The 14796-nt window shown below is 37.2% G+C and overlaps 1 protein-coding gene across 3 annotated transcripts in view; it reads left to right on the forward strand.

Annotated features, from left to right (window-relative positions):
• Positions 1-14796, forward strand: part of WDR11 (WD repeat domain 11) — a 70109-nt gene that overhangs the window by 31424 nt on the left and 23889 nt on the right. For all 3 annotated transcript variants that reach the window (XR_010922189.1, XM_067561335.1, XM_067561337.1), the window contains exons 12-16: positions 2634-2740; positions 7122-7197; positions 10217-10325; positions 10628-10752; positions 11153-11300. Coding sequence is in view for 2 of the 3 variants with exons in the window: in XM_067561335.1 (XP_067417436.1) it covers positions 2634-2740; positions 7122-7197; positions 10217-10325; positions 10628-10752; positions 11153-11300 (565 nt within the window). In the remaining variant the exon portion in view is untranslated. The remainder of the gene's footprint in view (positions 1-2633; positions 2741-7121; positions 7198-10216; positions 10326-10627; positions 10753-11152; positions 11301-14796) is intronic.

The raw sequence follows: 14796 nt of genomic DNA on the forward strand, positions 1-14796 counted from the left end.
TGTTGGATTAGAGAATAAACTGGAAGGCAACTTGTATCAGTTTGGTCAAACAACTTTTGTAGTGATGGTCTACTCACCATTTGAGAAACTGTGGCTCCTTAAGTATGGTATTTTACTTCTCCCCGCACCTCCCAACTTACATTGCATGACAATTGACAAGCAGTGGTGCACAGAAACATACCGTATTCTTCCCTGGTTCCTGATGGCATTGAAGTCTAACTAGTATTCTATTCAGGTATTTGATACCTTTCAGAAGGGAGAATTCTGTCTCAATTATGAAAGTTATATATTTCTAATGGGACATCTTAATAATTTCCAACAGCTTGTCCATGGATTTCTAGAAATATCTTGCTGAGCTGCCATTGGCCAATGTTGAACTGCTAGTTTTGTGTTGGATAATAATGCTCCGTATGGCCAGTATTGGCATATTATATATTAGTTTCAAGCGCCAAATTTAAATTTAGAAAACAGCCATGCTTTCCAAGGACTCATTTAAATGTAATATATGATATACTACAATAAATTTGAGTTACTGCATTAACATTTTATTATGCTAGGTAACAATACTAACTCTGAACTCATAAATGTTGAATGTTAGTGAAGAATTACTTTTGAAATGATATAAAGATAAAATTGATAAAAAGCTTTAATTTTCTGATGCAAAATTGATGATAAAACTTAATTGTAGATGCCCATTTAAAAAAAAAACAAAAACATTGTGCCCATTGTCTCTCATGACTGTCAAAAACCTGTGGAAAAAGGCAGGAAGACTCCTTATCTGCATACAAGGTGCTGGACGCAGTTCAACTGAAAGTGTCTTGGATATATCAAGTTCAGCACCATTTCAACTTCTCTTTATTAACCTTCCTCAAATAAAATATTTTGTTTCCATTGCAGAGATTCATATATTCCTTAAATGCATAAACTGTTCTGTTTTTTAAATACAACTAAAGTACTTTTTCATTAAAACCTAAGTGTGTGGAAAGAATACAAATTTTGGGTTGAAAAATCACATTAGTCTTTTTTTTTTCTTTTTTTTTTTTATGATAGTTAATTTTCTGTGCTTTCTTCAGTGAGTCTATTGTAAAGATTGGATTCCTTCCCTAACTAGATTTAGCTTCTTATCCACCTAAGGATTTAAAAACTGTTTGAACTTGTAACTCAGGTAATCAGAATTTTCATTTCCCTGAAAAGTGAGCATTGATCAGAGCTATAGACTTTAATGGTAAAGTAGCTGCGAAAAAGTGCTATGTATATAAAATCCATGAACCTTACATTTTAACGAATAGATTTAGTCTATAAAACCAGCTTAGTGTAACTCTTAATTGCATCAGACAAATGGATAGTAGTTTTATCACAAAGTTTTGTAGAAAGGAAATATTCCATCAAAAGAGAAGTCGTTACTGATTTGCTGTATTAAAACTAGAACAGTTATCTTAATTAGTGAAATGAATTATTAGTTTCTTCCAGATTGTTTAATTTATGCATATGACAATAATAAATAATTATATTGCTTCAGCAGTGCAAGCATTTATAATGGGAAGCAAATTCTTAGTTAATCTGGATGTCATGGGATGCAATAGATCATTATTAAGATGGACAGATGGTCAAATGGCATCAAAGGGAACAGCAGTATAACTAATCCTTATTTGACTAAGTCTGATCTGATGACTAAAAATCTAGAACATGCTTCTGTTCTTTTAAAGAGGACTGAAAATGGTTTCTGGGAATAATAATGAATTAGAATTACTTTGTGATGTTTCTATAATGTATAACAACTTTGCAGAAATAATACAATTAAATCAGAATAGAATCTAACAACGACAAAGATTTTTTGGGCCTCCTAATTGATCTCCCAGCCATTTCAGGATATTCCCTATTATATACTTACTGCTGATATACAAACATAAAATGTTACATGTTTATATGAGACTGGAGTTTCATTGTTGTATAATGTCAGGTCCTCACTCACATATAGTATGAGGGCACTTTTCAAATCTGTTTGGTCATTCACTCTCTCCTCCCTCCTCTTTCCCTCTTCTTGATGTTGATAGAAAGGGTATGCGTCTCCTCATTATCACCCCTACTAATTCCTGGCTGTTTAGAAGCATGCATGTGCATCTGGTTGCTCAGGACTGATCAGTTTACCCACACAACTTTGTGTGGCAGACAGAACAGAAGACACTTAGCTCAAACCTTTGGACTTCATGAGGGCTACATTTATGGCCTGCATCTACAGTGTGGTGAACGTGTTCTACCCCCTTTAGGTTATGTCTGCCCCTGAGATTTTTGGCAAAAAATTCCCACTGTTCATCAATCAAAACTTCTTCTTGACCTGTCAAGAGACTGTCAGGAAAAGTGTCTAATACAGTCTGAAAACAAAGTTCTTGCATTAATATCATTTGATAAAAATATGAAAGATGTAGTTATCATACATGTAAATGCACATATATCCTGCTTTTTACATTTTGTTTAAATAAAGAAAATGATCCTGTAAAATATAGAAAATTAGCTATGTATTTGTTTCAAATTGTATAATAAGTTGTAGAGTAATTCTTCTGCACTAATCTAGAACATCTTCAAGACTCAAAAATTTCTGCTAATATGCTCAATGTATTCTGTTCTGATGGCAGGGGCATTGAGTGGACAAGCTTGACTGGTTTTCTTTCCTTCGCCACATCCACGCCCAACAATTTGGGATTGGTAAGGAATGAACTGCAGCTGGTTGATCTTCCAACAGGTTAGTGTCTCCTGAGGCATCTGTATAAATTACGCTTTGGAAAGTGACTGTGACAGAACTGCTTGTTGTAGCATATCTAGATTCATATTTGTTTATTTTAGTGACAAAAATAAATTATGCTTTATCCTGTAGTCATGGTAGATATAACAAAACTGAGAGGAACTGAGTTGATTCTATTATTCCTTATGCAACCACAGGGGTATAGCTGTCAGATCTGTGCAAACTTACTGAAGGTAAGAGGTTTGTACAAATATCTCTGGCTTGGTCCAGCCTAGAAGAATTACCACTTGTTAGCAACAGAGTCAACACCGTTTCAGCTGCATTCTACTTAATTGACTCCATGTGAAGGCCAAGACAAAACACGTTCAGCAACAGTTCTCGTGTAGCTATGGTAAGACTGTCTCCAGATGTATTTTATCCACAGATTTCTGAAATGGTGCTGAAAGTGGTTTGTCTAAACTAGTAGTTATGCCATGTGCAGCTGAAATGGTGCTGAAGTCTTTATTCATACATGTTGTCAGCAACTGAATAATTATTCCACTACACGCCAGGCCACTGAGGGCAGAATTTGGCCTGAAGAGCCTGTGACCTTATTTCAAAGAGCAGAACTCAACTTTCAGATCCCACTCTAAGTTTATCGAGCTGTTGGTTTATAAACAAGAAATGGTTCTTTGATCAGGACGTACAGGCACATGAACAACAGACACATGGAATAGACTTTAAGCAGCAGGTCACAACTTTATTTATTTAACACTGGGAGAAGTGTTATGCACCCCCATCTGCTGCTTTCACATATCAGGCATTTAACTGGGTCCAGTGGAGGGTTACAGGGCTCCTACCATATAACCAATAACTCAGGGTAGACCAGCCTAGGCCCAACCCTAGGACCCAGCTCACTTCTGAATCCCCACCCCCTCCAGCCATGTGTGGGGCAGTAGAGGTTACCAAGAGAGGGCCTCCATCTGCAAAGTCTCATTTCTCTCCTTTTTCCCATAGGCAAAAGGGCAACCAGAAAAATCCTGAATCTCCTATAACTCTGGGAGTTGGTCCCTTTTACCTTATCCATTCAGGCCATTGGGGGTACCAGCAATTATCATGATCATTAACAGGCACAAAAGGCTTTAAATAGGTGAGGGGTGGCCCACAAGAGCCACCAGCTAGCGGGAAGACAGTGGAGCTGGGAGTGGGGAAGGCAGCCACTCCAACCATGCATAGGCTCTTGCATCCACCCCTCCCATGGACACTGTGAACATCCCGGCAGTCCATTGACGGTCCCTCCCCCATTAACTCCTTACTTACAAATTGAGCATGTTTGATATAGAAGTTACTGGGAAACAAGATACCACAAAATGTCATGTTTTATGGTATAGCTGTACTTTAAAGCTAAAATCTAGTTTGCAATACATGCATGATGCTACATTATTAGCTGATATTCTACTGAAATCAATGTTCATTCTTGGTTTTTATGTAAGATTTATTTAAAAAATACCTTTTGAAAATAAACTCGATGCATATATGTAATAGATATTTTAAGAATAAGTTGTGGAGAGTTGAGACAGTTTAAAAAATGCAGCTTGTTAGTAAATTGTCGGTTGAAAGCACTTTGGCCTTGGTGTCAGTCTCTCAAACACTTGGAATTCAGATGTTTGAACTCAATATTTGCACAATACAGAAAAAATGAATTAGGAAGATTAAAGAGATCCTAAGAATGGGTAGCACCTCACTAATTTTAAATTATTTTAAAATTAACCTAGAATCATTTAATTGCTGATTGAAGACCCTGAGTCTTATAACACACGAATAATTCTGAATTACTTTGTGTAGCACACAATGATTTTAAAATGATATAAAAGCACTTTTATAAGCACTTCCAAGGCATTGCACAAAATTTCATTTCATCAAACTTTGCTATTGCATATTTTTTTTAAAAATTTCTTATAAAACCAAATGAGCAGTAAGGAGACAAGATATGGAAAGCATATTTGTGACATTACAGCTAACATAAATTTGGTGTCCACTAAACTCTATTCTACAGAAATTCCTAGGTAGTAACAGCAACATTTAAAAAAAAATGTAACAAGACCCATACTTTCTATAAGCAGTTACGTTCCCAAGTAAACTGTGATTTTTAGTAGATGTTGACAATGAACTAACCCTTTCCATTTTATTCCTTTAGTAGCTTCCTAGAGTAGCTGTCATGGACTTTACTATGATATCAGTAGTACTGTTAGCGCTAGAAAAAAAGACTGTATGTAGGGTTGAAAATATGTAGCCCAGCTATTCCTTTTGCTAAATTTTCCATTATTTGATATCTTTGGTTTATAAATAATAAATGTTAAGAAAACCTGAAGGTATTTTCTCAGTTATGAAGAAAACAGACTCATTTTTCTCACAGGCAGACCTTTTGCTCTTGTGCTGATGATTCACTGCAGACTTCACATACCCCATCCCTGCTGGGCTATTTTAGCTAAGCAGGAGGTGTGCAGCCATAGGAAAAGTACTCCTGGGGGAATTCAGTCCCCCTTTCCCAAATTACAAAATTCTGTGCACAATATTTTAAAACTCTGCAAAATTCTGCATATTTTATTTGTCAAAATAACACAATATAATCAGGCCCATTTCAATTATTTTGGTAATTTATTTCAAAATACCTGTCAACAAATATGTCTGTAACAATACAGGCAGCAAAAAAGATTCAGGATTTTTTTTTTTTTTGACAAATAGATATCTTACTATGCATATTAATATAGAACTATTTAAATTACAATACAGAAACTTAGTTCACGTACCCTTGAGAAGCAGTGCAAAGGCTTGGGGGAGTCAAGGGTAACGGAGGAGCTGAGAGAGAGGGAAGTAATTGCAGGGCAGGAGCCTGGGAGTCAACCTGGAGGGTTGTTGGGTGTGTGTGGAAGAAGTATGGAATATGGTTTTTGTGGAGGGGAAGGATTGTTAGGGAGTTGGGGAGCTCTCCCATGCAGACCCTGGCTGACCCTAGCCTCTCCCATTCAGTCAGGCACATCTGCCCCTGTCCCTGTGTGTCTCTGCACACCACTCCCCATTCAGCCAGGCATATCTGCACATGTCCCCATGTGTCCCTGCACCCTCTGTCAGCCAGGCATAGCTGCCCCTGTCTCCATGTCCCTGCACTCCCACTCCCCATTCAGTCAGGCACAGCTGCACATGTCCCCATGTGTCCATGTCCCTGCCCCTGCACTCAGCCACCCCCAGTCACCCCATCTCCATGTGTTCCTGTACTCCCACTCCCATTCAGCCCCTGGCTCAGTGTTTATCACCCCACTAGCTCCTGTACCCCTGTCCCAGTCTGTTCCCCACTAATCCTTCTGACACCCCCAGCAGTCCCGTGTGCCCCATTCTGTCCATCCCCCCATATTCCTTGCCTCCTCACGTGTCCCTGTGGGCAGGGTGCTGTGAGGAAGGCAGCCTCTGCCCCCTCCCTCTCTGCAGCTGGTGGCTCCAGCCTGTGAGCCAGTTGCCCTCTCTTCTGACACCACATCAGTCCCTGGTGGGTGAAAGATGTAATTGCAGCATCGCCTCTCTATCAGAATCAATTACTCTGTGGGGAGGAAAAAAATTTGTGGGGGGGACATTAATTCTGTGCTTGTGCAGTGGAGCAGAATTCCCCCAGGAGTAGAAAAGACATTTCACTAAGGAGGGAGAAAAAGAAATTTTTGTGTAATGTGATGGAATACCTTCTAATGTTTTAAGTATTCAGATGCTTGTGAATTGCCTGGGCCACTTTTGTTTAAAACACCTTTACGTCTATGACACTTAACAATTGTATAGGTAATATAAAGCTTTACTGAAAAAAGACAGTGAGTTTCGTTGTTGGTATTCAGCAGTGATCACTCTTCAGTTTTGAAAGTTACAAGTACAAGCCATCAGGAATGCAGTGATTCACTTAGTGTAGAATGAGCTAATACTTCATTTGGGAAACACTTGTAAATTTCTTATATCCAAAACGAGTTTAAAAAAAGAAATAGGTCAGAATATGTTTCTGGTATGAAAATTGAAATCTATTCAAGGTTTCCTCGTGGAGGAGTGAGTAGGTATATATGAAATATTGTCTTTGAGCCAAAACCCTAATAACTCTCCTGACTCTAGATGTCAGGATTTGGGTAATGCCAATCATGCATCAATTCCAGTAGTTCCACTTTGGAAATGAGACTGTTATAAGGTATTCTCTCAGGCAACAGAGACTATTTTATGTTTTAGTGCCTAGAGAGCAAATAAAAGATGAATAACAATGTGACTAGAGAAGCAGGGGATGTGACAGGTCAATTATAGTGGTTTTATTTCTGTGGGCTTACTGTTTTTTCTTCACTGTTTCTCCCCCTTCCCCCATATAACTTCTGTGTTCTAGGCAGGAGCGTTGCATTTCGTGGGGAACGAGGCAATGATGAACCAGCAATTGAAATGATAAAGGTGTCTCATTTGAAGTAAGTAGATTAGCCTTTGTGTTATCTTATATTGAATTTTCTGGAGATGCTTGTAATAGACAAAAATAAACAGGTATTGAGGAAAGACTCTGCACAACGAGAGGGTGGAAAAGGATAGGCAAATGAATCAAAGGAAAGAATCTATTTTAACATGTTCGTTACTGTAGGCTTTTATTAAGCAAATGTGAATGTTTATGTAATGGACCTTTTCACAAACTTCAGAATCGTAGAATGGGAAAGGACCTTGAGTGGTCATCTAGTCCAGCCCCCTGCTCTTATGGCAGGACCAAGCACTATCTAGACCGTCCCTGATAGGTGTTGATCTAACCTGCTCTTAAAAATCTCCAATGATGAAGATTCCACACCCTCCCTGGCAATTTATTGCAGTGTTTAACTACCCTGACCAGGAAGTTTTTCCTAATGTCCAACCTAAACTGCCATTGCTGCAATTTAAGCCCATTGTTTCTTGTCCTATCCTTGGAGGTTAAGGAGAACAATTTTTTTCCCTTCTCCTTGTAACAACCTTTTATGTACTTGAAAACTGTTATCATGTTCCCTTTTGGTCTTCTCTTCTCCAGACTAAAACAAACCCAAATTTTTTCAATCTTCCATCATAGGTCATGTTTTCTAAACCTTTAACCATTTTTGTTGCTTTTCTTTGGACTTTCTCCAATTTGTCCACATCTTTCCTGAAACGCAGCACTCAGAACTGGATACAGTATCCCAGTTGAGGCCTAATCAACATGGAAAAGAGCAGAAGAATTACTTCTCATGTCTTGCTTACAACATTTCTGCTAATACAAACGTATTTTGCAACAGTATTACACTGTTGACTCATATTTACCTTGTGAGCCACTATGACCCCCAGATCGTTTTCTACAGTACTCTATCCTAGGCAGTGAATTCCCATTTTGTATGTGTACAGCTGATTGCTCCTTCCTAAATGGAATACTTTACATTTGTCCTTATTAAATTTCATCCTATTTACTTCAGATCCTTTCTTCAGTTTGTCCAGATCATTTTGAATTTTAATCCTGTCCTCCAAAACACTTGCAACCCCTCCCAGCCTGTTATTGTCCACAAACTTTATAAATGACTCTCTATGCCATTATCTAAATCATTGTTGAAGATATTGAACAGAACCAGACCCAGAACTGATTCCTGTGAGACCTCATTCGATATGCCCTTCCAGCTAGACTGTGAACCACTGCTAACTACTCTCTGGTTATTCCACTTTGGCAGCTAGAATAATTAAGGAAACGTTCGTCTAATAGTATTGATTTAAACTATCATTTTGATGTCCAGGGCCACTAGAAAATGGTTATGTACATTTTTGCAGAGTTTGAGTTTCTCCATGAGTTTCAAGGTCTTTTTAGACTCTAAACTTTAAATAAAATCAGAAGGTCAAGGTTGCACATCTGTGTCTTCCTGTGTGTTTTGCACAGCACTTAACAGTTAGACCCTGTAATTGCCAACACAGTTACAAATTAATAGGTCCAGTCTGAAGATGCAGAAGATTATCAGTTGAGAACAAGAAAGAAACAGTTTGATTGGCCATAGATTAAGGAGCGTTAGGAAAGAGGCTATAATACCTCCAGATTTAGGGACAAGGTAGAGTTAATAACTTACATGCTATCAAAATGTGAATTTTACTTTTAAAATGTACAACACACCAGTTATACAAAAAACCCACAACAGGTAGTATCCAAGTCATAAAAAAATTACTTTGCAAAGTCCATTGCAAACCGTGGTGTGACAGAAAACTGCCCAGGAAGAGGGAATAAACTCTAGAGGAGCTTCTCTGCATCTGCTTGTGTGTTTATGGGAAGGCAAAGATCCTGAACTGCAGACTGCAGGCTAGTAATTCTCCACAGGATGAAGGCAGGAAATTCCTTAAGAATAACTTTTTTTGGAAAGCAAAAGTGGCAAATGAATTTTTAAAAGAGGATTCCATATCCATTCACTACAGGACTGTGGTATGAAGTTTTACTTCTGACTTTTTGTTTCTTTGTAAATGTAATTTAAACAGTATTGGATTCAATACAATAACTCTGTAAAATGTTTTATTGTAGGTTTTTGTTTAAGATAACAAACAATTTCTTTATATAATAATAAGCATTCAAATATGGAGAGCTTACAGCCTAGCCTGGTTCTCAGCAGGGATCTTCAATGGGGGGAGAGAGAATAAATTCTATAGCTAGGCAATCCTGAGATCAGATTAGCTTCGTTTTATGGTACTAGAACAAAATCAAAATATCAGAAAAAGTTTTTTTTAAAAGCCCATTGACGTAGCTAATCTTTAAACACTTTTATGTTTTCTCGTATTAATATTTGTACAGTGAGTCTGTTAAACAATTATCTCAGGTACATGAGTTTTTGTCAAATTATTAAATACTGTTATCAGCTCTTCTTTGGCTTAGCAGTCTGATTTTGAAATGAAAAGTTTTAAATCTAAAATAACAATATTTACGGAGTAGTACAGATCCTAAATTGGCTGGGTAAGAGATTGATGTAACAACATCAAGTTTAACAAATTCACACTTTAATTCAAATTTTTATCTTCTAGGCAGTCTACATATATGTCAGGAAACTTAAGATGATAATGTTTTTTAATTAATTGTGGCTTATGGATTTATATATTTCAGGAAATATGATCATGTGAATGTATGGATCTGTTTTTACAACAGTTTTCAAAAGTAATTCAACACATAACATGCACTGTTAACCTATGATAGCAACCAGAAGTTTTGGATCATGTAGGCCCTAATTCTGCAGTGAACTCCAGACGTTTGTGCCCTTGAAGAAAGTCAGGGGGGCTCTGAATGGGTGCAGCAGTCCATTTCCACAAACCTTGTTGCAGGATTGGGGCCTGCTTACATTTGTTCAGTGTCTTTTCACCATCTACTTTCATAAATAAATAAAACCACAAAACACCACCAACATGATGCCAGCAAGAAAATGTATAAAATAAAATACTAAAAAATAACCTGGAATGTAGTAAAGGTCTAATTTATTTCAGGCAGTACTTAGCTGTAGTATTTAAAGACAAGCCTCTGGAACTCTGGGATGTCAGGACGTGTACTCTTCTCAGAGAAATGTCAAAAAACTTCCCTACCGTGACTGCTTTGGTAAGGAACCCAATCTGTTGCTTCTCATTTGAAATACAAATTGTTATTAAATTTGTAATCTTGAAATTATATAATTGGTTTTTTATTCCTGTCTACAAACATTCTGTTCTATCTCTGCGCCCCTCACTCTTCTCTCACAAAATAGGCTAGTAAGGAGGAAATCATAGTTTGGAAAGATGCCCTTCTAAAGCATAGTTATCTTTTCAGAGAAGTAAATTTGTAATGGGCATCTTCATTAACTAATACATTTAGGAAGTAAAAGGGACATGTTTTCCATTTTCCTAATTTAAAAATTCTCACAGGAATGGTCACCTTCTCATAACTTGAAGAGCTTGAGAAAGAAACAGCTTGCAGCCCGTGAAGCCATGGCCCGACAGACGGTCGTATCTGATACAGAACTTAGCAGTATAGAATCTTCTGTGATCAGGTATTGCCCATCACTGTTTCATATGATATGGTAATGCATTAGTTATTCTTCATATGAGTTCTCTTACTTTACAGATTGTCACCCATTAGTAGTGCTAATTGTTGGGTATGTTCAATCCAGATGCTCTTTCATGATGGAGGTACCCTCAGCTGCCAAGATGTTCACAACATCCATTAATGGCCTACCCCGTGAAGTAAAATTTTCATTTACCACTTGTACACCGTCATAAGTGTATAAACCAAATTGTTATTTCAGGATTTATGTGGTCTGTTCTCAAGGAAAACCCTCACTTCCAATCTACTGTATATTTTTATGCATTAGTTGATTGGGGAAACCTGACCTCTTATATCTACTTCAAGAAAAAAAAATCCACCTTTGTCTCATTATCTTTATCTTAAAGTTTATTACAGGAGGCTGAAAGTAAATCTGAGCTGAGTCAGAACATTTCTGCCAGAGAGCACTTTGTGTTTACAGACACTGATGGGCAGGTTTATCATCTCACAGTGGAGGGAAACTCGGTAAAAGACAGTGCAAGAATTCCACCTGATGTGAGTTCAGTATTTTTGTCTAATCATTGCTGTAATCTGTACATAGCTACTATTGCAGAAAATAGCATGCCATTAATATTTATAGGGGTGTAGTAGAAAGTGAGAGCGTGAGGCCTAGTATAACAGGCCAGGTATGAGGCCTGAGCTAAAGTAGCAGTCAAACCCTGCTGTTCTGCTGTTAGCAGAAGTCAGGCTGTGAACCTGCGTGCAAGTTCACAGAAACTGGCAAGAACAGAGCTGGTATTGCAAAAACACACATTCATAAAGAAGTACTACACACAGATCACTCAGCAAGCACATTTCTGAAAGGTGGTACCAGAACATCCAGTACCAGGAACGGTACAAGCTCACTCCTCAAAGATAACAAGGACACCTCTTTACAGTCAGGATGACAATGTGATGGATAGAAATGTCTTAATAATATGCTGGATAAAGATATTTTGACAATGTGATGGATAGATGTGTTGTGACAAAGTGCTGGAGATGTTTTGATCGAGCCATCCTGAACGAGGTAAAGGGTGGTATCTTACCATGTCAGAGGGTGACAATTACACACATCAGAAGGGCGATACACAGCTTGTTTGTATCAGTGTATAAAAGAGGGTCTCAGAGGAAGCATCTTTGTCTGGCCTAGTGAGGAATGGAAAGTCCCGCTGTTTACCGAGCTGGTGCCTTGTCACTGGCATACATGTATTGTGTACATGTAGCATGTATGGGGCGCTTTTTACCGTGCCTTATTGACAATAAACCTGGCATAGTACCTTCGTTACTGAAACAGATCTGTGGTCTTATTGGGTAATCCAATTGTGGTCTGCTGTATCGGCTATCTGCACAGAGCTGGGACAGCATACACACTGGGAAAAAACACATACAGCCAACAACTGACAACAAAGGTTATGCATTTTAATGGCAAGTAGTTACCAGAAATCTATAATTGAAAACAAGAAACCAAAAATATAAGATGTAAAACATAAACTAAAATTACTGGGTTTTTTAAAATTTTGTAGGACTATATAACTTTATGTAAATATTCAAACAGTGCTCTGATTTGCAAGAGCACATTAGTTTGTTATATATGTAATCACTATATTTACTTGGAAAGAACAATGGAGGATTTTTGTTCATCGTGTCCTTATTTTGCATAAGAGAAAGCTGAAGACAGAAATAGAAGGTTATGGAAATAGTATAGAACTTATAGTACTTATGGAAATAGTAAATACAGCATTTAAAAAAAGGAAAACTCCATTTATGTTGAATGTAGAATGTATTTTGTGGCTGTATGTTTTTATCTTAGACTTATGTAAAAGTATATGCTGTTTAGTTTAGGAAAACAGTAGTTTCACCTATGTATGATGAGCCCAAGTGTTAACCAAGTTGATCATGCAGTAGGCATCTGTTAGCAACTGCTATAGATAGCAAAACTATTTCCATTATTTCCCCAATTAACAAACAACCCAAAAAAGCAGCATACGTTTTGAAAATTCTAAGCATGCTCTTTACATGAAAGTGATTTTTTTTCTTTAAATTTTGAGCAAAGTACTTTTAGCTGATTTTGATTTTGCAGATACTTTATTTCACTGTTCTGTGGGGAAATCGGGTCATGTTCTTTTATACAAACCTGCAAAAACAGCTGAAATTAAGTTTCAAATGTGGTCTAATCATGGTCCTCACTGAGCACTAAAGCCTTTGTTTGGTTTGGGGTGGAGATGCTTTTAAAATAGTTTGTATTTAAAAAGTATTTCTGGGAACGTCTGTGTCTTTGGATGGAGTGGGACACATGGAGGGGTTGTTGGGTATCTGCGGTCATCTGAGGGTTTTTTTTTAATCCAAGCCTACTGAAGTCTTGTCCATTTTGTGAGATAGCTGCATACCTTCCACATCAGACCCAACCAGGGTGATGTGTCAGCTCTGAAATGTTGACTTTTAAGCATGAGAAATCTTTCTCTTACTTTTAAAAATTACAAGGATAATAAAAGTAAAAAAAATATATATATTTAGTATGCAACATTAAGGTTGCACAGTTAATTTTTACACTTCCTGACTGATTCTAGTATTCTAATTGCAAAGTTTACTTGGACATGTAGTATTTCTGTTTTTCTGTTTAAATGTGTACATTATATATTTGTCATAATAATAAGATACATGCCAGTAAACATACAAGATGTGCAAAGTGAACAAGTTAGCATTACTGTTAGAGCCTTAATTTTTGCTTTGTGTGGCTTTTGATTTTAACTGTTCAGCCTTAATGTTTCACTAAAAGGTTAATTGCATTCAATATGAACATATTTAGGCTTGATCCTGCAAACATACATATTAGTAACTTTACATATATAACAACCTTATTTAACTCAATGAAATTATTCACGTGTAAAAATTTAAACACCTGAGCAAGTGTTTCTGGGATTGGAGTCTAAGTCTGTTTTCTCATTTTCAGTGGTGACCAATTCATCAGTCATAGTCCTGGAATACAAGATTTGCAACACTAGATCAGATTACACGTCGATCAGTTCTGGTAGTGTGCCTTTGGTAGTGGCCAATAACTACTCCTTCACAAGAAAGTGAAGTCCACCTTTTGCCCAAAATACCGTCACATGCTGCTAAACAATTGTGCAGTGCTGCATGTTAAAGACGTGATGGTGTTTAGGAAGGGGAAATGTTTGAGCTTTAAATTGTACCTTGAACAAGACTTGATTGCATTTAGCTTAGAGTGGCATGCCTAAGTACAAAATTTTGTTACTGGTCATAGTTATGTATTTTAATCAGAGATCTGTAGTGGCAGTGAATTTCCATTTATTTTTATTTTCATTCTTAAGATATTTTAAGTTGCAGATGTTATGTTTGGTTGTTCTTTTTGCAGTTAGCATGTGCAGGTCTACTTACTTAAGGGCTTGTTACTGAAGTGAATGTAAGTTTGCTTGAGTGAAGAGTGCAGAATAATATCCTAAAAGTTCAATAGCTAAGTCTTAATATTTTCTTCATGGGACAGAAAAAATAAAATCCGTGTGCAATTGTTATGCAGTGATTTAGTAGCTAAACCATTGATCCCTGTAACCCCTCATAACTATAAGTGACATGTAACATTCTCAGGTTAGCCGCCAGTGACCAGTAGTTAGTTTTTACTAGCCAAACATTATAGGGCATAGTTAGCAATGTATACTCTGAGAAGGATTGAAACCCAAGATTATTCTCACCTGTGACTCCTAGAGTAATTGGGTTGCTCTAGGAAAGATGAAGTCTTCCTTACCTGCTCTAGGAAGGGAGTTTGCTCTGCAGGTACTTACACCCCTATCTATTTAAACAAACTATTTGGCTTCATACGTCCTAAAAATACACATATTGCAACATTAGAAATCCAATATTTCTCCATTTAAAAAAAAGCTTGACACCAATTTGTAGAACAAGAACTATTAATATCTAGGTGCAGACTAATTACAGTTTTTATCATTTTAGACTAGATTAAAACATTTTTGTTTCAGTGTTCAAAAATTGAATGTTG

Source organism: Emydura macquarii, unplaced genomic scaffold, assembly GCF_026122565.2.
Source record: "Emydura macquarii macquarii isolate MOO-44397 ecotype Brisbane River unplaced genomic scaffold, CSIRO-AGI_Emac_v2 contig_2372, whole genome shotgun sequence".
Classification (NCBI taxonomy): Eukaryota; Metazoa; Chordata; order Testudines; family Chelidae; genus Emydura; species Emydura macquarii.